The sequence below is a fragment of the Acipenser ruthenus genome, unplaced genomic scaffold (genome assembly GCF_902713425.1).
Source record: "Acipenser ruthenus unplaced genomic scaffold, fAciRut3.2 maternal haplotype, whole genome shotgun sequence".
Taxonomy (NCBI): Eukaryota; Metazoa; Chordata; class Actinopteri; order Acipenseriformes; family Acipenseridae; genus Acipenser; species Acipenser ruthenus.
This window is the reverse complement of record NW_026707313.1, coordinates 201300-226039: the sequence shown is the minus strand read 5'-3', so window position 1 is coordinate 226039 and position 24740 is coordinate 201300. Positions and strand designations below refer to the sequence as shown.

Below are 24740 nucleotides of genomic sequence, written 5' to 3'. Positions count from 1 at the left end.
TTTTTTAAAGATAAGATTACAGGCAATCGCATAATTCAAATGTTCTATATTCCATCCATCCATTATCATAACCGCTTAATCCTTTAGAGGGTCGTGGTGAGCCGGAGCCTAACCTGGCAGACACAGGGCGCAAGGCAGGACTACACCCCTGGATGGGAGACCAGTGCAGTGCAGGGCACCTCAAAACACACACACACACACACACAGAGGGCAATTTAGAGTGACCAATAAACCTGAACAGTATGTCTTTGGACTGTGGGAGGAAACTGGAGTACCCAGAAAAAATGCAAACTCCACTCAGACAGACCCCTGAGGCCTGAATCGAACCCAGGACCCTGGAGCTGTGAACCAGTAGCGCTAACCACCGTCCCACCCACATGTTCTATAGTGTCAAAAGAAAATCTAAAGAAATCAGGCAATGTAAAGCATAGAGAGCAAATTCTCAGAAAATCATTATTGGATGGGGGGTGATGGATGGGGGGATGTGGTTCTAACAAGTCAGTTTCTGTTTCATCCATCCAACATTTTGCAGGAGTACTTCACTGTTTAGCTCTTGCTTGTTTATTTCATGTTAAACACCTCATTTATACTCTTCAGCGCTTGGTCCTTTGATATTGTTTTCCATGTCTCAGGGATATCAGCTGGCTGTGCATGATATTCCACTGAAAATCGTTCATTGAATGTAGTCATCACGTACTTCCAGTAGTCAGAGGCTTCAACACTGGAATCAGGGGCAATGCTCCAGTCAGGGTAGATTTTCCGATAGTCTTTGTAGGGATGATTGTTCCCACCCGTGTCACAAGAACAAAATCTGCCATCACTCTGTACATCAGTTGAGCATAATTCTACTGCCAGATGTTGAGAATGTGACCATCTGACCGTACCCAGCCCTTGTGGTCGATGCACTGATGCGTGGTGTTGTTTGTGCTCCTTGCCTCCTGCCTCACAGGGCACCTTGCAGAACGGACACAGCTTTCCACAGCCAAACACCCTATTGAAGAGCTCATCCTGTGGTTTGAATGGAAGACGGTCAAGTTTCTTCCTGATATCACCTCCCTGAGAATATTCCTCAGTTAGAGTTTTCATCAAGTCACCAGCATAATATTGAAGATGTTTAGTGAACTCCTCCACACTTGTACTATCCTGGATTATTCCAAGGTCTTTTGTGGAAATCACAATATCACTGCTCAGATCACTGCAGACACTTTCAATGAACTTTGTAATTGTTGTGTTTGCTGGGGTTTCTTTCTTTGTTTTTTCAATAACTGCTTGTATTTTCTTTGTTATTGTTTCAAGACGTTTCTTTTCTAAATTTAAGAGAGTTTTATCTTTAGAAAGCTGCTCAGTAATACATTTAAATATCCATTCCTTGACAAAACCCTCATAGTTTCTAATGAAAGACAGGTATTTATTAAAATCACCTTCATTCAGAAGCTGCTTCAGAATGGAATGCTGGAAGTATGACCGGGTGCTGTATTCCACAGAGTGTTTGCCAGTCCGCATTTCATCCACAATATCTATCCCAAGGGCTTTGTTGACATACTGTCTTACTGCAGGCTTCAGGCAGCGCTCAGTGAATTCTTCTGCCTTCTTTAAGCTCTGATCTTTCTTATGGTAAAGATCTATGAAATCAGAACAGTACTGCAGTTTGGACTTTTCCAGGTGTTTCCGAGGATCACTGGCTGCAATGAAATCTTTGTGCATCTGTTGGAATTCCCTGGCAGCAAACCCACAGATATGCAGCTTTAGATCAACTTCAAACTGAGCAGTGGTCCGCAGTCCCTCAAAATCCCTCAGCTTGTCATCTATCATTTCTAACAGCTCTCTGGTGTAGGTCTCATGGTAGTCAGCTTTACGGCCTTGCTTGTCTAATATGAACTCTTTGCAGTGTTGTATTACAGACTGTGACTTTGTATGTGCTTCTCTCTTAACATGATCAGGAACTGATCCCTGGAGCCCTGCACAACTGAAGTGTTCATCAGTTACATTAAACTGTGCGTTTCCAACTGTAGTCAAATCTGTGGTCTCATTTAGCACCATGTTAACGAAACCTGCATGTCTTTCTAATTTTTTTCTCAGTTGGCTATTAACATTTAATACAATGTTTTGCTCCTCTAAACCTTTGAAGTTAAATGCAGCCACAGTCATTTCCCACATGTTTTCAAATTCTTCTTTCAGTTTCTCTTCAGATAATTCATCATTCCTTTCCCTGCACTGTAAAAGCAGCTTCATTACTTCCTCTTCTAACATGGCTTTATGCTTCAAATTGATTTCATGTACCTTCTTCATTCCTTTTTGAAAGTCAATAGCTGCTGTCAGCTTGTTTGTCAAAGAGTTTTTAATTTCAATTTTAACAGTGCCAATGCTTCTTTCAAAGGTTGCTTTGTAACGTTCTACAAGATTGGCATGTCCATCTTTTATTTCATAGTATTTTGTTAATTTTTTCTGAGTTGTCTCTTCCTGAGATGTTAGTTCTTTAGATGCCTTGTCTATTAGACTACTGAGAAGCTCATCAAGGTTTAAGGGCTGGTTAGTAGCATTTGAAATCCTTGTCTCTGCATTTACCAGCCACTGGTACATGTGCTTTTGGAACTCCCATTCCCATTTACCATATTCAACACACAGATTGCTGTAAGCCTCAGCAACTAGACTGTTTTGGAAGCTGAAGATGAAATTCTCATATTTAACAGCTTTCCACAAACTCTGCACCCATTTCAAGAATTCCAGAACATTTCCACAAGGTTTCTGATCTTTGCAGCTTTTTAAAACCTCAATCAAACTTTTCTTGAACTCATACACAGTTTCACTGTAGCCGGTGTTCACTGGAGCCATTGGTGGAGTACCTTGCCACAGGCCAGGGATGTACCAGTTATTTCTCTTCAGATCGTACTCCATTATATCGGTGAATTTCCTGTCGATATTCTGCTTCTCCATTGTGGAAGCAACAACTGTCATCTCATTCAGTTGATCTAAAAGCACTTTTCTGTCCCGCATGTTTTTGTCATCAGCAGAGACGTCTGCCACATTCTGGTGGACAAAGTGACATTTTGGTTGCTTCCCCACTTCCTTCATTCTGAGAAAGGCGTGCACCACGATCTGTAGGACATCCTTCATTTCTGTGGAGTTTTCCATTGCAATGTTTATTATTGTGATGTCACTCAGTCCCACCACCAGTGTTGCGAGCTCATTGTCATGTTCATAGCTCTCTTCTAGTTGTGCCAGCTCTGGACATTTGAGACCTTCAGTGTCGATTACCAAGATAAACTCACAACTCAGCTCTTTTATAAGTTCTTCTTTTACTCTAATTAAAATCATAAAGGCACCTCTTGTGCATCTACCACTGCTGACTGCAAACTGAACCCCAAACATGGTGTTGAGGAGGGTGGACTTCCCAGTGGCTTGGACTCCTAACACTGTTACAACCCGTACTCTGCTTTTTTGCATAACTTTATTATGCAGTTCAGTTAGAACATCAGTCACCCACTTTATAGGGATATTGGAGGCGTCTCCATCCACCAGCTCAAGGGGAATACCATCTAATAGAAGATCTGCACCCAAACTCGGAAGTCTATGAAATCTCTCATGAGATTCATTACTAACAGGAAGGAAGCATGAAGCTTCATAAAGCTGCCCCATCTCACGCATGAAATGTTCAACTCCTAAACAGCTGTTTGATATTTTTTCACCCAGGGCTGAAATTTTGTCTTTGTTCTCTGACAAATTGCAAAAAAATAATTTGTATTTGTCACGAAGACTTGAAAGTTTTGATCTTGCTGTAGCATCCAAGTTCATTCTCAACCACTTTAGAAAATAGGATCGTTCTTCTTTGCTTTCATTGGATATGGCACTGATGAAACACTGCATTGCTTCAGTTATTTTATAGCTGATTTGTTCTTGTCGTAGTTTCTGTTTTTCTGTTTGGAGATTCGTCTTGTAGGCTTCAATAGGCTGGTCTCCTGCTTTCCGTAGTCTGCATTCCTCCTTTTCTATTTTAGCCAAATCCCTACAAGGCTTCCCTTGTAAAGGTAACTGATCCTCTTTATATTTCACCACATCTTTGATTCCAAATGTTATTTCTTCAGCACTTCTCTTAGCTTTCTGACATTTAGTACAGTCTTCATCTACAGCAATCCCCATGTTATGTGCTGCATGTGATGTGCCTTCTAATGTGATGTTTTGTGGATGGTTTGCAATGACGTCCTTCATAGTTGAGCGCAGATTCTTCACAAAGTTTGCTTCATTGATCCGCTTGTTCTTTAAAAGAATTTGATGTTGTTTTAATTTTAATGCTGATGCCAAGTTTTTCTGAGCATCATTATTGTCCTGTGTCTTCTCTGAACAATTTTCAACCAAAAACAATTTGGCTCCATGATATTTTAAGAGATGGCACTCTCTCTCTGTGCTACTGTCAAAAATAACAAAGACTGCTGAAGATATGTGACATAAGAAGGAAAATTGTTTGTCAAATGAAGTGATGTCTCCACGAAGGTTGGCAACAGCTACAGGTTCTGGAAAGATGTCCAGGTTTTTCTTTCCACAAGGAAGGTACCATGCTATCTCAACTAGACCGTTTGAAATTCTGCGTGGAATATCACCACACTCCATATCACGATGGGTAAAGAAATCATGGTACTGCTGGGGGTTACTGAGCACCTTATTCAGAATCTGAGACTTTGATAAACTGCAGTCACCCAGCCTGACAAAGGAGACCATTGGCATGGGAGTGCTGACTATACTGTCTTCTACAAACCCTTTTGAATCTGTTAATGAATGAGGTCTAAACTTCTTCACAATGTCTCGCATGGCCCACAGCATTAATGTGCACTGATTAGAGCTACAGTCAGGGAGTAGGAGAGGCACAGCAAACTGGCACATTGACATTTTTAACATCATTTCCTGCTGCAGGAAGCTATCTGAGCACAGAAAGAGTGCTGTTAAGAGATCAAGTGGGTTGATTGTATTACTCTCTTGGACATTATGATCACGTTCACCCATGAGCTCAGAAATACTAGTTGTCACATTTACCATCATCAGCCTTTTTATAAAGCGCCAAGGAAGTTTCTTTAGTGACTGAATTGGTTCATCTGTGATGCTGTCTTTACCAATTTGAAGGACAGTACTTAATGTAATCCTGCTTGGATAATAGTCCTTCAGGCCCAGTTTGCACAGCATATCATCTTGATGTTTTTCTGTGAGGAAAAGAGTAACAGCAATCAATCCATGTATATTAATGGGACTTAAAAACAAAACACCTGCAACATCCTAGTTTCAGATTGTATAGTCTGAACTTGAAGTGGAGGCCCAGCCCTAATATAATTCTGATTGAATCACCCCCCATTGAACCCGATCCAGCCTGCGGGAGTGACCATCGATCATGCTGTCTGCTGGGGAAATAAGAATAAGAGAGGGTTCTGTTGGTTCGGACCCGGTGGAGGAGTGGCGCCCCCTGCTGGGGAAAGGGTAATTGAATATGCTAAATTTGGGTGGCAGGAGACTGGAGCCACGTCCCTCATCGAAGAACCAGCCAGGGCAAGTGCAATATTTAGCTGTGATTATTTTCTGTGTGATTTCTACTTTTATAATCTCCCTCTGACTATTTACTCTGCAGCATGTGGATTACTATTTTTATTGAATTTATTCTTTCTAAATAAAAATAATTGATCATACTTACTCTTGACTTCCTTGGTGTTAGTTGTCGGCTGGTTGCTGTTCCCCTCTGTTGATGCCTCGAACCTGTGTGCTATAATATAAATAAAATATAATGAGATAGAATTCCTTATTTTCTTAAAACATAAGGTGGCGGAGTCTGGCTATTTTCTTTGCACAAGGTGTTAACTCACCCCATCGGCACGACAGTAACAGCAATCAATCTGTGTATATTAATGGGATTTTAAAAATGGTTTTACAGTTCAAGTTGATCCCAAGATACAGTAAGAGCAGGTAACGCATCAGCGCACACATATATATATATATATATATATATATATAGTAAACGAACTCACCCACTCGGGTTCGTTGCCCCTTTAAAAATTGACCCGGCACACAGAAATTGATTTTTACAGCGCGGTTGCGCTAATTTTTAATAAACACAAAATAAACAAACTACAAAACAAACACCTAGCTCTGTACGAGCACTAACTAAACAAACAGGAACCTAACTAATAAGCCGGGCAGCTAAGCTGTTTACCGGCTAAAAACAAAACACACACAGTTTAACACCAACACAAAAAGAACACACAGTTACTTCCTTTTTTCCCACAATACGATTGACTACACCAACAATCGGGCTTCTTACTTCATGGCAGCCCCGAACAGACTGGCTGTCTTTCTTTTAAACCCTGCACCTGGCTCTAATTTACAATTAACCAGGTGCGGGTGACAATTAAACTAATAAAACAATTAACAGAAAAACAATTAACGAGGACAAATGTGCCTTCCGCACATGTTTTTACTGCAGAGAGGTTTTAACCCCCTCCCTGCTGTCTCACAATATATATATATATATATATATATATATATATATATATATATATATATATATATATATATATATATAGTAACACAGTGGGGATGGGATTGGAATCATCCCCGCAGTAAAATGTGTGGTTTCGTTTTAAGGCGCATTTGTTTAATGGTTTGATTGTATTGCTTTATTGTTTAATTGGTTTTGTTAATTATTTTATTGCTTAGTTATCCCCTGCACCTGGTGAGTATTATTAAATTGGAGCCAGGTGCAGGGTATAAAAGAAAAGCAGTCAGTTTGCTCGGAGCTGCTGAGAAGAAGGAGGCAGAAAGTGGTACTCTGCGTCCTGGCAGTCATGAGAAAACAAAAGAAAAGGTGCTGTAGTAAACCTGTGTGTGTTTTTGTTTACTGTTTTTAGTGGGGAAACAGCCTAGCTGTCCCACTTGTAGTCAGGGTGTTCTTGTGTGTTAGTTAGTGCTCGTACAGAGCTAGGTGTTTATTTTGTATTTTGTTTTGATTTTGTTCTGCATTAAAATTAGCTCAAAAGCGCTTTCAAACCCTCCATCTCTGTGTCTGGTCAGTATTTTAAAGGGGCAAAACGAACCCGAGCCGCAAGGCTTATTTACAATATATATAATTGTGCTACTGTAAATAGCGTTAGAATTGTTTGTGTTTCAGTTACTTTGGCCTTAATTGATGAACTTGCTACCTGATGATCAATTAACGAAGAGTTACACCCTTTGTTTGGGAGAGACTGATAAGGATAAAGGAGTTGTTGCTTTGTGCTCCTGTGTTGTGTGCTTTATCTTGTAGGTTATCTAAAAAACTAAAAATGTTGCCCTTTAATCACTTTTGGTATCTTTTGACAATAGTGCCACACCATTGATCTCTTCCCAAGTCATACTGCAATTATCCTGTTATGTTTCTGAGCATGCAAAGTACAGCTGCAGTTGTTTTCGTTCTTGTGACTGACTCTGAAAGACATTTTCATTTTGTGAGTCTGAAATGAGTTTTTACTTTAATTATTGTTTCACCACTCAGCTCTATAACAGACTGGCATTAGCTCTCTAACTAAATTAGTCACAGAAACGCACGCTACCACTAAATATTTTCTATTTCTTAAATTCACCTACCTCTTGCATCTTGTTTGGTTGTTTCACATAATATCTGGCCTGTATCACTATTATCTGATGTAAAATGTTTTTCTATTGTGCTTAGTTGGTTCAGCCAGTAGCTAGATTATGGGCAGATTTTGGATATTTTTTGTATTTACTGAAATGCCTCTGTGAAAGGGTAGCGGTATCAGCCAGGTGGTGGAATGGCAGAATTGAGACTCAGCAGAAGTTTACAATTCAATGCCAAAGTGCATATATTTATAACAGAAATAAAGGTTTAAACCAAATGAAACAACAAAAGGCTCAATCAATCAAAATGTGCTTAATCTATGTGTGTATGTATTTATTATTATTATTATTATTATTATTATCATTATTATTATTTATTTCTTAGCAGACTCCCTTATCCAGGGCGACTTACAATTGTTACAAGATATCACATTATTGTTACATACAATTACCCATTTATACAGTTGTATGTATGTATGTATGTGTATATATATATATATAATTTAAATTGTGATAAACTTGCACTTTCATGTGGTTTTATATACTTAATAGTATCAAAGAATTCTGATCTGTGATCAGAACAAGCTGACAGTTATAACACACACACAGGTACACTCTACCCTAAAGCTGAGAACAGCCTTTCTAAATTCACCTACCTCTTGTATCTTGTCCATCTGTATCAATTGTTTTCTGTCCTGTATCTCCATTTTGTTTAAATATCCATTGTCCTAATCTTGATTTTGTTATTGCTTCTGGAGTTTTGGATTCCACCATGCCTTTGAACAAACTTTTCCAACTTCTCCCTCCTGTTGCACTTGTCTCTTTTTCTATGCCTGGCTCAGCTGTGGCCCCTGCCTCTGCTTCTAGGTCTGACTCTTTACCCGTCTCTGTTTCTATACTTATCCCTGCAATGGCCTCTGCCCATATTTCTGTGCCTGCCTCTGTTTTTAAGCTTGACTCTGTAATGCCGAACCCTGCTGTGGTACCTGTCTCTATACCTGTCCCTTTTGTTACCCTTTGCTCTATTTCAATACCTGTCTTTGGAGTGGCCTCTATCCCTGTTTCAATGCCTGTCTCTGGCATGGACACTGTCCCTGTTTCAATGCCTGTCTCTGGCATGGACACTGTCCCTGTTTCAATGCCTGTCTCTGGCATGGACACTGTCCCTGTTTCAATGCCTGTCTCTGGCATGGACACTGTCCCTGTTTCAATGCCTGTCTCTGGCATGGACACTGTCCCTGTTTCAATGCCTGTCTCTGGCATGGACACTGTCCCTGTTTCAATGCCTGTCTCTGGCATGGACACTGTCCCTGTTTCAATGCCTGTCTCTGGCATGGACACTGTCCCTGTTTCAATGCCTGTCTCTGGCGTGGACACTGTCCCTGTTTCAATGCCTGTCTCTGGCGTGGACACTGTCCCTGTTTCAATGCCTGTCTCTGGCGTGGACACTGTCCCTGTTTCAATGCCTGTCTCTGGCATGGACACTGTCCCTGTTTCAATGCCTGTCTCTGGCGTGGACACGGTCCCTGTTTCAATGCCTGTCTCTGGCGTGGACACGGTCCCTGTTTCAATGCCTGTCTCTGGTGTGAACACTGTCCCTGTTTCAATGCCTGTCTCTGGTGTGAACACTGTCCCTGTTTCAATGCCTGTCTCTGGCGTGGACACTGTCCCTGTTTCAATGCCTGTCTCTGGCATGGACACTGTCCCTGTTTCAATGCCTGTCTCTGGTGTGGACACTGTCCCTGTTTCAATGCCTGTTATAGTTTCTAGGCTTGTCTCTGACGTGGACACTGTCCCTGTTTCAATGCCTGTTATAGTTTCTAGGCTTGTCTCTGACGTTGACACTGTCACTCTCATTGTTCCTGGTAATGCTGCTTCTGTGGTGAGGAAAGATGGATCAGCTGATTAAAAACTGAAGAGAACATCAAATAAAAAACTTTATACAAAAAGTTGCGCTACAAACTTGTGTGCTTGCAAACAGGGATTATTTTTTTCAAAGATAAAATGAAAGAAATGAGAAATTTCTACAAGCTCGACAGAGAGACATTATTTTTCAGAAAGTGTCTGTGTGTAAAGCAGGGCATCACTGCCAAAAGCCTATAGGGAAAACCATATAAACAAACACTACACAGTGAGAATGGATGAGAATTATCAAATGATTTTTCTTTTTTTTTTATCTTACCACATTGTATGTTTTCTTTCAGTGTTTCAGCGATGTCTTTCTGGTTAATGGCTTCTAATATCTGAATTGTCTTTTCAGCTGCCCTCGTTTCCCCATAACAGCTGATCATGCAGTCTGTCAAGCCAGTTGAATCAAAATTTAAAACCTTTCTTCTGGGGAATTTGATTTCACATTCTTCACATAGCTTGGTTTTAAATGTCTTCAAGTCATTTTCCAGCAGGTTATTCAAAGATTGCTTGATGTGATCCTTGATTGTGACGTCCATCTTGTTAAGATTTAGATTTATTTTTTTGTAGATATCTTAGAAAAATAAATATATAATAATAATAATAAAAAAAAAAAACAGGAACAGAAAGTCTCATATTCAAGTGATTTCTTTCAGTTTAAATGTGGTTTGGTGCCATGTGATTAGGTTAGATAGTAGGATAGACAGAAAGGGAACTGTGTTTGGTCAAATATTAATATCAATATGGTATATACAATATTTCATTTCTTTTGTATGTGTTGTACAAGTGTGGGAAGTGTGGACTTGCATGTTAAAAATTGGGTTAGCAAAGTGTAGGAACTAAAACCTTGCCTTTTAGTCATCTACTATCAGACATTATACCCTAAATATCCTATTTTTAAAAAAGAAACGAAAACAAGACAGATTTAGCACTTGCCAGTGGTGTAGCCAGGATTTCTTTTACACTGTTTTGCAATAGTTAAACTGAAAAGATTACATTTAGAATACTTCTGATTACAAACAAGAAAGGAAATACAAAGCAGTAACTGTATGCAATTTCAATCATTGTACTTATGGCTGTTCATTATTGTTGGCTAAAATGTTATGTTCAAAGCAAAGTATTTTATTTAATCTCACAAATCCTGACAAATTTAATTACTGTTTGACTGGCTCAGGACTGCTGGTGGTAGATGCTAGCTTGCTCTCTTCAGACAGTTCAACCAAATTTTCTGTAGATTTCCTAAAAAAAACAGGAACAGAAAGTCTCATATTCAAGTGATTTCTTTCAGTTTAAATGTGGTTTGCTGCCATGTGATTAGGTTAGATAGTGGGAGAGACAGAGAGGGAGTGTACATTTGCTGCTATCTTTTAATGCCTGTCTCTGGTGTGGACAATGTCTCTATTTCAATGCCTGTCTCTGGTGTGGACACTGTCTATTTCAATGCCTGTCTCTGGCATGGACACTGTCCCTGTTTCAATGCCTGTCTCTGGCATGGACACTGTCCCTGTTTCAATGCCTGTCTCTGGTGTGGACACTGTCTATTTCAATGCCTGTCTCTGGCATGGACACTGTCCCTGTTTCAATGCCTGTCTCTGGCATGGACACTGTCCCTGTTTCAATGCCTGTCTCTGGTGTGGACACTGTCCCTGTTTCAATGCCTGTCTCTGGTGTGGACACTGTCCCTGTTTCAATGCCTGTTATAGTTTCTAGGCCTGTCTCTGACGTGGACACTGTCCCTGTTCCAATGCCTGTTATAGTTTCTAGGCTTGTCTCTGACGTGGACACTGTCACTCTCATTGTTCCTGGTAATGCTGCTTCTGTGGTGAGGAAAGATGGAACAGCGGATTAAAAACTGAAGAGAACATCAAATAAAAAACTTTATACAAAAAGTTGCGCTACAAACTTGTGTGCTTGCAAACAGGGATTATTTTTTTCAAAGATAAAATGAAAGAAATGAGAAATTTCTACAAGCTCGACAGAGAGACATTATTTTTCAGAAAGTGTCTGTGTGTAAAGCAGGGCATCACTGCCAAAAGCCTATAGGGAAAACCATATAAACAAACACTACACAGTGAGAATGGATGAGAATTATCAAATGATTTTTCTTTTTTTTTTATCTTACCACATTGTATGTTTTCTTTCAGTGTTTCAGCGATGTCTTTCTGGTTAATGGCTTCTAATATCTGAATTGTCTTTTCAGCTGCCCTCGTTTCCCCATAACAGCTGATCATGCAGTCTGTCAAGCCAGTTGAATCAAAATTTAAAACCTTTCTTCTGGGGAATTTGATTTCACATTCTTCACATAGCTTGGTTTTAAATGTCTTCAAGTCATTTTCCAGCAGGTTATTCAAAGATTGCTTGATGTGATCCTTGATTGTGACGTCCATCTTGTTAAGATTTAGATTTATTTTTTTGTAGATATCTTAGAAAAATAAATATATAATAATAAAAAAAAAAAACAGGAACAGAAAGTCTCATATTCAAGTGATTTCTTTCAGTTTAAATGTGGTTTGGTGCCATGTGATTAGGTTAGATAGTAGGATAGACAGAAAGGGAACTGTGTTTGGTCAAATATTAATATCAATATGGTATATACAATATTTCATTTCTTTTGTATGTGTTGTACAAGTGTGGGAAGTGTGGACTTGCATGTTAAAAATTGGGTTAGCAAAGTGTAGGAACTAAAACCTTGCCTTTTAGTCATCTACTATCAGACATTATACCCTAAATATCCTATTTTTAAAAAAGAAACGAAAACAAGACAGATTTAGCACTTGCCAGTGGTGTAGCCAGGATTTCTTTTACACTGTTTTGCAATAGTTAAACTGAAAAGATTACATTTAGAATACTTCTGATTACAAACAAGAAAGGAAATACAAAGCAGTAACTGTATGCAATTTCAATCATTGTACTTATGGCTGTTCATTATTGTTGGCTAAAATGTTATGTTCAAAGCAAAGTATTTTATTTAAATCTCACAAATCCTGACAAATTTAATTACTGTTTGACTGGCTCAGGACTGCTGGTGGTAGATGCTAGCTTGCTCTCTTCAGACAGTTCAACCAAATTTTCTGTAGATTTCCTAAAAAAAACAGGAACAGAAAGTCTCATATTCAAGTGATTTCTTTCAGTTTAAATGTGGTTTGCTGCCATGTGATTAGGTTAGATAGTGGGAGAGACAGAGAGGGAGTGTACATTTGCTGCTATCTTTTAATGCCTGTCTCTGGTGTGGACAATGTCTCTATTTCAATGCCTGTCTCTGGTGTGGACACTGTCTATTTCAATGCCTGTCTCTGGCATGGACACTGTCCCTGTTTCAATGCCTGTCTCTGGCATGGACACTGTCCCTGTTTCAATGCCTGTCTCTGGTGTGGACACTGTCTATTTCAATGCCTGTCTCTGGCATGGACACTGTCCCTGTTTCAATGCCTGTCTCTGGCATGGACACTGTCCCTGTTTCAATGCCTGTCTCTGGTGTGGACACTGTCCCTGTTTCAATGCCTGTCTCTGGTGTGGACACTGTCCCTGTTTCAATGCCTGTTATAGTTTCTAGGCCTGTCTCTGACGTGGACACTGTCCCTGTTCCAATGCCTGTTATAGTTTCTAGGCTTGTCTCTGACGTGGACACTGTCACTCTCATTGTTCCTGGTAATGCTGCTTCTGTGGTGAGGAAAGATGGAACAGCGGATTAAAAACTGAAGAGAACATCAAATAAAAAACTTTATACAAAAAGTTGCGCTACAAACTTGTGTGCTTGCAAACAGGGATTATTTTTTTCAAAGATAAAATGAAAGAAATGAGAAATTTCTACAAGCTCGACAGAGAGACATTATTTTTCAGAAAGTGTCTGTGTGTAAAGCAGGGCATCACTGCCAAAAGCCTATAGGGAAAACCATATAAACAAACACTACACAGTGAGAATGGATGAGAATTATCAAATGATTTTTCTTTTTTTTTTATCTTACCACATTGTATGTTTTCTTTCAGTGTTTCAGCGATGTCTTTCTGGTTAATGGCTTCTAATATCTGAATTGTCTTTTCAGCTGCCCTCGTTTCCCCATAACAGCTGATCATGCAGTCTGTCAAGCCAGTTGAATCAAAATTTAAAACCTTTCTTCTGGGGAATTTGATTTCACATTCTTCACATAGCTTGGTTTTAAATGTCTTCAAGTCATTTTCCAGCAGGTTATTCAAAGATTGCTTGATGTGATCCTTGATTGTGACGTCCATCTTGTTAAGATTTAGATTTATTTTTTTGTAGATATCTTAGAAAAATAAATATATAATAATAAAAAAAAAAAACAGGAACAGAAAGTCTCATATTCAAGTGATTTCTTTCAGTTTAAATGTGGTTTGGTGCCATGTGATTAGGTTAGATAGTAGGATAGACAGAAAGGGAACTGTGTTTGGTCAAATATTAATATCAATATGGTATATACAATATTTCATTTCTTTTGTATGTGTTGTACAAGTGTGGGAAGTGTGGACTTGCATGTTAAAAATTGGGTTAGCAAAGTGTAGGAACTAAAACCTTGCCTTTTAGTCATCTACTATCAGACATTATACCCTAAATATCCTATTTTTAAAAAAGAAACGAAAACAAGACAGATTTAGCACTTGCCAGTGGTGTAGCCAGGATTTCTTTTACACTGTTTTGCAATAGTTAAACTGAAAAGATTACATTTAGAATACTTCTGATTACAAACAAGAAAGGAAATACAAAGCAGTAACTGTATGCAATTTCAATCATTGTACTTATGGCTGTTCATTATTGTTGGCTAAAATGTTATGTTCAAAGCAAAGTATTTTATTTAAATCTCACAAATCCTGACAAATTTAATTACTGTTTGACTGGCTCAGGACTGCTGGTGGTAGATGCTAGCTTGCTCTCTTCAGACAGTTCAACCAAATTTTCTGTAGATTTCCTAAAAAAAACAGGAACAGAAAGTCTCATATTCAAGTGATTTCTTTCAGTTTAAATGTGGTTTGCTGCCATGTGATTAGGTTAGATAGTGGGAGAGACAGAGAGGGAGTGTACATTTGCTGCTATCTTTTAATGCCTGTCTCTGGTGTGGACAATGTCTCTATTTCAATGCCTGTCTCTGGTGTGGACACTGTCTATTTCAATGCCTGTCTCTGGCATGGACACTGTCCCTGTTTCAATGCCTGTCTCTGGCATGGACACTGTCCCTGTTTCAATGCCTGTCTCTGGTGTGGACACTGTCTATTTCAATGCCTGTCTCTGGCATGGACACTGTCCCTGTTTCAATGCCTGTCTCTGGCATGGACACTGTCCCTGTTTCAATGCCTGTCTCTGGTGTGGACACTGTCCCTGTTTCAATGCCTGTCTCTGGTGTGGACACTGTCCCTGTTTCAATGCCTGTTATAGTTTCTAGGCCTGTCTCTGACGTGGACACTGTCCCTGTTCCAATGCCTGTTATAGTTTCTAGGCTTGTCTCTGACGTGGACACTGTCACTCTCATTGTTCCTGGTAATGCTGCTTCTGTGGTGAGGAAAGATGGAACAGCGGATTAAAAACTGAAGAGAACATCAAATAAAAAACTTTATACAAAAAGTTGCGCTACAAACTTGTGTGCTTGCAAACAGGGATTATTTTTTTCAAAGATAAAATGAAAGAAATGAGAAATTTCTACAAGCTCGACAGAGAGACATTATTTTTCAGAAAGTGTCTGTGTGTAAAGCAGGGCATCACTGCCAAAAGCCTATAGGGAAAACCATATAAACAAACACTACACAGTGAGAATGGATGAGAATTATCAAATGATTTTTCTTTTTTTTTTATCTTACCACATTGTATGTTTTCTTTCAGTGTTTCAGCGATGTCTTTCTGGTTAATGGCTTCTAATATCTGAATTGTCTTTTCAGCTGCCCTCGTTTCCCCATAACAGCTGATCATGCAGTCTGTCAAGCCAGTTGAATCAAAATTTAAAACCTTTCTTCTGGGGAATTTGATTTCACATTCTTCACATAGCTTGGTTTTAAATGTCTTCAAGTCATTTTCCAGCAGGTTATTCAAAGATTGCTTGATGTGATCCTTGATTGTGACGTCCATCTTGTTAAGATTTAGATTTATTTTTTTGTAGATATCTTAGAAAAATAAATATATAATAATAATAATAATAAAAAAAAAAACAGGAACAGAAAGTCTCATATTCAAGTGATTTCTTTCAGTTTAAATGTGGTTTGGTGCCATGTGATTAGGTTAGATAGTAGGATAGACAGAAAGGGAACTGTGTTTGGTCAAATATTAATATCAATATGGTATATACAATATTTCATTTCTTTTGTATGTGTTGTACAAGTGTGGGAAGTGTGGACTTGCATGTTAAAAATTGGGTTAGCAAATGTAGGAACTAAAACCTTGCCTTTTAGTCATCTACTATCAGACATTATACCCTAAATATCCTATTTTTAAAAAAGAAACGAAAACAAGACAGATTTAGCACTTGCCAGTGGTGTAGCCAGGATTTCTTTTACACTGTTTTGCAATAGTTAAACTGAAAAGATTACATTTAGAATACTTCTGATTACAAACAAGAAAGGAAATACAAAGCAGTAACTGTATGCAATTTCAATCATTGTACTTATGGCTGTTCATTATTGTTGGCTAAAATGTTATGTTCAAAGCAAAGTATTTTATTTAATCTCACAAATCCTGACAAATTTAATTACTGTTTGACTGGCTCAGGACTGCTGGTGGTAGATGCTAGCTTGCTCTCTTCAGACAGTTCAACCAAATTTTCTGTAGATTTCCTAAAAAAAACAGGAACAGAAAGTCTCATATTCAAGTGATTTCTTTCAGTTTAAATGTGGTTTGCTGCCATGTGATTAGGTTAGATAGTGGGAGAGACAGAGAGGGAGTGTACATTTGCTGCTATCTTTTAATGCCTGTCTCTGGTGTGGACACTGTCTCTATTTCAATGCCTGTCTCTGGTGTGGACACTGTCTCTATTTCAATGCCTGTCTCTGGCATGGACACTGTCTCTGTTTCAATGCCTGTCTCTGGTACGGTCACTGTCCCTCTTTCAATGCCTGTCTCTGGTGTGGACACTGTCTCTATTTCAATGCCTGTCTCTGGCGTGGACACTGTCTCTGTTTCAATGCCTGTCTCTGGTGCGGTCTGTAGTGGAAGTTTTCAAACACCCTTGAACCTAAGTATGGTAAGGGGAATCCTTACAGGTCCTTTATTCCAGCCTGCGTGTTGACTCAATGAGGAGACGTTGTAGTTCAATCAAAGACCTTTATTTTAAGTTTGCAAACTGGCGCACTCAACGGATTAACACAGACTCCGTTAGCAATCAGCAGAGATGCACACCAAGCTAATTTTAAATGCAGCTTATATAGTTTTCTGAAACATCATACAAGAAGGAAATTAAACAGTGTAACCGTATAAGGATTGGTTATAAGATTTAAAGGAAGTGGACACCATATAGGGTCACAAGCCATTTCAGAGAATCATACAAACAGTCATAAGACAAATGCACGCTAGACATGACAGCTAAAATTAGTTTACTGGTTGCTCCTTGTTACCCACAAAGGATGTTTACTTTAGATTCTCATTGGGTCGTCCGAATAGAGAGGCTAATAAGTCTCTGATTGGTTGTTGCTATCGTTGTCGGTGGGGTAGTGTCCCCCCCCCGTGAGTTCCAAGGAACAGTCAGTTTAGTTTAAAACAAATTATACTTTTTATATTTATTACACACAAAATCATTATTTTTCCCTATAACATGTCCCCCTAGTCCTATTGGTGTTTCTGGTGTGGACACTGTCCCTGTTTCAATGCCTGTTATAGTTTCTAGGCTTGTCTCTGTTGTGGAATTGTCTTTTATAAAAAATACTCCAGTGTTTACTTTGCATTACATTATATTTTATATCTAATGTCAGTGTGTTTAGCAAGTACATTATGTTGTTGCTTTTTAACTAAGTCTTTCTCTTTGCTATTTTACAGCAACTACATGGGTAGTGACAAAGACAGACAGGCACCATCAACAACAAAAAACACAAAGCAGAATACAGGGTTGGCAGAGTAGGAAGTACTGTAGAAATATATAAGACCAGCGTTCTTAAAAAATATAATTTTATATTTATCAGTCTCCTTGAAATGTACAGGTATATGCTTAGCTATAGACGTGAGAACACACATTAACACATCAATCAGTCTCTTCCAAAGTTCAGACAGAGGGATCGTCAAATCAAAATACAAAGCTGGGTACACAACACAACCAGATAATCCAGGCAGGAGGTTTCTCAAAACAGTCCTGGTCATACACAGATTTTCAAACAGTTTACAATTCTCTGTTCTCTTTTTCACAGACACCATGCTGCTGCCACTCCCTACTCCTCTCTCCCTCTCCCTCTCCCTCTCTCTCTCTCTCTCTCGGAGGATTGTGGGTTGTGGGAGGGGTGTGTGATTTGTTGCTAGTTTATTTATTTGTTTGTTTGTTTGTTTATATATCAAGTTGATATGGGTTCTCGCTCGGGTGGGACGGGTGGTTTAACCCGGAGACACGGCTTCAAGTGTGTTCCTGATAGCTCCATTTCTGTGGAAGAGGTGCTGTTAGCGGTGGGAGAAGTGGTTGGGTTTGATAATGTTCAATCTGCTTCGAGGATGAAGAAGGCCCTTGTTGTTTTCCTGAGTCAGGAGCGATTGGTAAATCGTATAGTAGAGGAGGGTTTTTCAGTTAGTAATTCCCTAGTTACAGCGATGCCTTTGTCGACCCCCCTCACTAAAGTTGTTATTTCTAATGTTCCTCCTTTTATAGATAACGCACTGTTAGATAGAGAACTGTCTCCATACGGGAAGATAATGTCCCCTTTTAAGATGATTCCGCTGGGCTGTAAAACACAAGAAATTAAACACGTAATGTCTTTCAGGCAGCAAGTGTTTGTGTTGTTACATAACCCCGATACTGAGCTTAATGTTACTTGGAAATTCAGTGTTGACGGCAGAGATTATGTTGTGTTTGCTACTACAGACACCATGAAATGTTTTAATTGTGTAGCACAGGGGCATCTTAAACACACCTGTCCCAAATTACAACCGAACCCCCCTGCTAGTACTGCCGCTGGCGATGGCGAGGCAGCCGGGGAGGCTCGGGGAGCTCAGGAACAAGAACCGGCGAGACAGCGACCTGTACCCCCACCCCGACGATCGAGACCAGCTGAAGTGCAGGAGCCCGCGGTGCAGACTGCTGCCCCGGAGACTCCCGCAGTCAGTGCTACTGTGACTGAAAGTGACGGCATGTTCACAGGAATAACTAAAAAAAGAAAAATGAAAAAAAGCATTCTGTAGAGGCTTCGGGGAGCGGGGAGGAGTCAATCTGGGGCACCGTTTCGGTTTCCCAAGCCAGCAGCGGAGGGTCTCAGCCCCTGTGTGCGGCGGGGCCGAGCTCCGTCTCCGTGGACAGTGGCAGTCAGGGTCAGGCACACCCGCCCCATACTGCCGCTCCGGGTGACTCGGAGCTAGGAGGGAGCGCCAAGGCTGAGTCTCATCTTGGCCGGGGCGAACCCTCCTGTTCGGGGAAGGCTGAGGACGTGAGCACCAGTTCTCATGCTGGTGCTGTCGCCGTCTTAACCCCGGATGCTCCTTCTGAGCCGACTGGAGCTGCAGAGACGGCGTTGGTTGCGGGCCAGGAGATTGAGGAGGCGACCCTAGAATCGGAGGTGACCGAAGAGGGCGAGTGGAACGAGGAGTGGGGGATGTCTGAGTGCGGAGAGGAAGAGGAGGATGACGGAGAGGTTTCTGACTTCCTGCAGCTCTCTGACCTCCCGGCTAGCCAAACCTCCAAGCGAAAATTATACACACTTGCTCAGATTAATGATTTTTTAGGTACGACAAAAGGTAAGAGGGGGGTTGAAGTTTCATCCTTTTTCCCGGATTTGAAATTGTTTTTGTTGTCTGCCAATATTATTCTCAGGAAAACAACTTTGGCCGAATTTGATCAGAAAAAACGCTATCGTTTGAAAAAATTTGTTAGTAGTTCCCGTAAATGTTTAACTAAAACCAAGCATTGAAATGGATTATTTTACAGTGCATACTTTTATCCTTGCTTGTTTTATTTTTTTAAATGCATGCCTCACTTTATTATCCATGGAGAAACTAATTTTAGCAACTTTTAATATTAATGGTTGTAGAGATTTTAAAAAGAGAGCCCAATTATTTGATTTTATTAACCAAAAACGGGCAGATATAGTTTTTTACAAGAGACGCACTCAGACAGCGCTAACGGCTAGCTAATGGCTGTCTGAGTGGAAAGGCGATTGTATTTTAAGCCACGGCTCGAATCTCAGTGGGGGGGTTGCTGTATTATTTTCTCCTGGATTGGGCGCAGAGATTTTATCAATTGATGAATTTATACCAGGGAAACTTTTAAGAGTGCACGTTAAGCTTGGGGGGACTTTTATTGATCTTATTAATATTTATGCTCCTAACCTAGGGGGAGAACGGATTTTATTTTTTAATAAATTATCAGAGTTATTGGGAAAGTGTGACCCGGTACATTTACTCGTGGTAGGGGGGGATTTTAATTGTACTTTGAATTTTAATCTTGATCGTAACCACGGGGAACCCCATCCCCAGTCTGTCTGTAAACTGACTGCTGTTGTAAATACACACAGCCTAGTGGATGTTTGGAGAACTGCTCACCCCAATGTTAAACAATATACTTGGATTAAATTACAACATAGTCAGCTCTCTGGTGCGAGGTTAGATAGATTTTATGCCACTAGAACTCACAGCAATAAGTTTATTGGTTGCCATATTTCCCCTTCGCCATTATCTGATCACCACTTTGTGTCCACCACTGTTTCTTTACCTTCTGAAATTCCTGTTAAATCTTATTGGCATTTTAACATCAAACTCCTTCAAGACCTAAAGTTTTGTGAAAATTTTAAAAATTTTTGGGCCAATTGGCAGACACAGATGCGTCACTTTGACAGCCTGAGACAGTGGTGGGACATTGGTAAAGTACAGATTAAAGTGTTTTGCCAACAGTACACTCAGTACTCCACTAGGTGTGTGGCAGCGGCAGTCAGTGAGCTGGAGAGAGAGATATTAGAGTTGGAGAGGCAGCTGGATGGCCAGAGCAGTGAGACAGCGTGTCAGAACCTACGGGAAAGGAGGCAGTGTCTGGGCAGGCTGCTGGAGGAGAGGGTGCAGGGCTCGCTGCTCAGGGCACACTTCACTCAGCTAAGAGACATGGATGCTCCCACAGCCGCCTTCTTCGGCCTGGAGAAGAGGAGGCTAGAACAGAGACAGATACATTGTCTGAGGCTGCCCTGTGGGAAGGAGGTGAGCAGCCCAGCGGAGCTGCGCCAGGCGGCAGTGGAGTTTTATAGTGAATTATATAAATCTGAAGGCTGCGACCTGCTGGCTGCGGCACAAATACATCAAGGTGTCCCCAGATTGAGTGAGGGGGAGAGCAGTGAACTGGATTCCCCCCTCACATTTCAAGAGCTTTCCAAGGCTGTTATGCAGCTGTCCAACAGCAAGGCGCCCGGCATCGATGGACTGCAGCCAGAGTTCTACAAGCACTTCTGGCCCTGTGCTTCATAAAATGGAATGAAACCTGCTGAATGTTACCTTGTTAACATATAATTAAACACCGCTTTCTAGTTTTCCATATACTGAAGAAAAAACAGACAAATTGAAAACCATTTAAAAATCTAATATGAAATACTACTGTACTACTATTATGACTTTTTTGCGATATCATTTTGTTGTTTCTTTGATTACATGCTGTTAAACAAAAGATCTACAGTACATGGTGTTTCCATAGTTTTTTTTATTTTTTTATTATTATGTCTCAATCCTAAAACTCTAGGTGATGCAAAACTGTAGCGGTACATTCTAGTTGTCGTGTCACACACAGAAAATGCTGACACAATCGTGGTTTCACTTCACATGAAGAGCGATGTCACTGAGGGGTCAGGCAAACCACAAGTATTTGAATGTTTAGGCTTGGAAATAGATATTCAAAGTAGGATAATCTTAGTAAAACAGCATACAAGCCTGACATGACAAGAGCAGCAAACAGTTATTGTTAGTTTACATAGCTTTGTGCTGCTTTCCGTCTTGTTTCTTTTGTCCCTCTGTGGTCAGGTTGTGCCTTTATCTCTTTGCTAGGCATCACATGAGCAGTTCCGTTAGAATTTCTTGCTTTCAGTTTAACTGGGCCCCTTTGAGGAAGTTAAACATATTTAAATTAACACATTTGTGGTTAACACTTTTTGTTCTAGGCCCCTGCAGATGTCTCGGATGAGACTGTGTTTTTCCACTGTTTTAAGTTCCTGCAATGGTGATAAATGTCTATTTTAAAACATCCTTTTAATTAACTCCTTACAGGGTATAGTTCCTACAAGCGTGTCTATCTGTATACATTGCCACTGAAGGTCATTTAGGGTATAGTTAGCACACTGTGGTCCCATTCTACCAACCTATTCCTCTTGAATCCACCACCCTCTGTCTCTCCTCATCCACCAAGAACCTCTGTGTCACCCTCAACCCCTCCCTCTCTTATTCTCACCACGTCTCTACTCTGGCACGCTCCTGTCACTTCTTCCTCAGCAACATACAAAGAATTCACCCCTTCCTTACCGACTACTAGTTCAGGCCCTTGTACTGTCCAGCCTTGACTACTGCAACTCCCTCCTGACCGGCCTCCCTGCCTCGGCTACCGCTCCAGCTCATCCAGAACTCTGCTGCTCGCCTTGTCTTCTCCCTTCCCCATTTCGCCCATGCTACACCGCTGCTCCGCTCTCTGCACTGGCTCCCTATCACCGCTCGCATCCAATTCAAAACTCTTGTACTCGCCTATCGCTGTCTCAACCTTTCTGCTCCCTCCTATCTCCAGACTATTATTTCTCTCTACACCCCCTCCACCACTGGCAGACTGGCTGTACCCCCCTCTGCTCCCCCACCTCCAGAGCCCGCTCCTTCTCCACCCTCGCCCCTCAGTGGTGGAACGACCTGCCCACAGATATCAGGACTGCTCAGTCCCTGACCACCTTCCGGTGCCTCCTCAAGACACACCTGTTCAGACAGCATCTGTAAACCTCACAACTCTCCACTATACTGGAATATATTGCACCCAATTTGTATCAGTACTTACATCACCTTGTACCCTGCACTTATCTGCTCCACACTGCTGTAGTTTACTACTGCTCTCAATTATAATTATTTTCTGTATCTTGTATTTGATTTTACTCTTAATGGTAACCGTATTCACATTTTTTGTAATTGCTCTTATTTGAAATTGTTCTTATCCATTTATTGTATTTACTACTTGCTCTCAATGGAATTTACTCTAAGAAGCAAATATTTGATTATAAGTATGATAGTAAGTGCATGTTTAGCTTAATAGTCAGTATTAATAATTGATTTAAACTGGTGTGAAGTGATGGAAATTTGCTTAAATAGGCATGACATGTTTTAAAGTACAAGCTAGTGCTATGTTAAACTTCATTTACTTGGCCGCCCTATGTTGAAAAAAGAAACAATGTCAAATATATACAGTATGTAGCATCCCTGAGTGGTTTCTGGGTCTGTTTTGTGCTATAATTATTACAAAGTACAAGTTCTCAAAAAGACGCAGGAGAATGAATCTGGTTTATAGCTTTTATTTGTGTCCGTCAGTCTGACTATTTTTCAAAATCAACACAATCAACGAACCTTAGTATTCATACTCACTAGTAACAAAGTAATAAAAAAATGCAAGTCTTTATTTATATATATATATATATATATATATACACACACACACACACACACACACACACTGTGTGTGTATCTTACTCTACGTCGTTGGGTTCAATATTAGCAGGGGGAAAAGTGTGGAATAGCCTCCCCAAACAAAAGACTCACGTGCCGCCTATGGTTTTTTAAAATTTATTTTCTCTTATTTGAATTTGCTCCTATGTACTACTGACTATTGTTTTTAACTGCCCTTATCTGTAATGTGATATTTTGCAATAATTGTAAGTCACCCTGGATAAGGGTGTCTGTTAATAGATAATAATAATGATACTAATAATAATAATAATAATAATAATAACCTCATCCCATTGCACCTCAGTACAGAACCATTATTGCATTGCCATTGTAGTGCCACTGTCTCTGTCTGCATTGCCACTGAAGATCATTTAGAGTATAGTTAGCACACTGTGGTCTCATTCTACCAACCTCATCCCATTGCAGCTGCCCCTGTGCTACCATTGCATTAAGGCCTGGGTTCAACATTGCTAGCTCCAGGAGGCTGTAGCATTGCGTAACCCCACTGAGCTTGCAGCATGTCTGTAGAGTCAAAGATGTGTGTGGTTTCTTTCAATGCTAGCTCAGCCACAGCACAAATATTGTGGTGTGGGTTGTGTACGTGTGCACTGTGCAGCTCCCGGGGGTCAGTAAGCTCACAGCACACATAGCAAACAGAAGCTTGCGGATTTGTACGTGCAGACTTACACTGTAGAAAAAAAAAAACACACAATTAATATAACCAGCCTTAGTTTCAAAGTCTCTTAGTGAATTCATAAGAAAAGTCTGGGAACGAGAAAAGGCCATTCAACCCATCAAGGCTCGTCCCTTGTTATCTCCCCATACCACAATGTTTCATTAACAATAAACAATGCCTTACTACAAAGCTTAGCATAGGTGAGGCCTGGGAGCCAAAGTGTGAGGCCATATATTGTTCATAGATTGTTTTTAAACTGCTTTTCTTAATTTTTTGTTTTCTAAAGCAACATCGCTACAGGAGAAAATTCTATGATGCATTTTTGTAATAAAAAAATTCTACAAATGTACTTTTGCAAAATGATAAATTTACAATGCATTTTTCTAATATTATTTAAAGATTTTGCAATGCGTAAAAGGCAGTCACCTTGGGGGGTGGGGGTGGGGGGTGGGGGTGATGAATTAAATTGATATATATTTACTGTTTATTTAAACACAGAATAGACACGTTATATTTAGATACAGATGACAAATGTCCCATCTGCCAAGCAGCACAAATTAAACAACTGTTATTTATTTATTTATTTTGTACACATACATCTTTACTTATTTTGTACTGAAGCCCACAGGAAATCATTTAACCACGAGCAGCTACTGCTTGCTGTAAATAAAACACATGATCCAGATGTGCTGTTGTGCAGAGCTGTGAGGGTAGAGAAAGACAGCAGTACTTGTACTTAACCCAACGCTTGTCATTTGGAGTGAAAGACTGAGTGGCTTC

At 40.1% G+C, this 24740-nt stretch overlaps 1 protein-coding gene across 1 annotated transcript; it reads right to left on the bottom strand.

The window, feature by feature from the left end:
* LOC131725235 (up-regulator of cell proliferation-like) lies at positions 1-5183 on the bottom strand. Its single transcript, XM_059018648.1, has one exon. The coding sequence runs from the start codon at positions 5170-5172 to the stop codon at positions 562-564; it is 4611 nt and encodes a 1536-aa protein (XP_058874631.1). The 5' UTR covers positions 5173-5183; the 3' UTR covers positions 1-561.
* Between the last annotated feature and the right edge of the window lie 19557 nt (positions 5184-24740).

Coding starts and splice junctions, on each gene's coding strand:
- LOC131725235 (XM_059018648.1), bottom strand. CDS start 5,172: ATGCTGTGCAAACTGGGCCTGAAGGACTATTATCCAAGCAGGATTACA.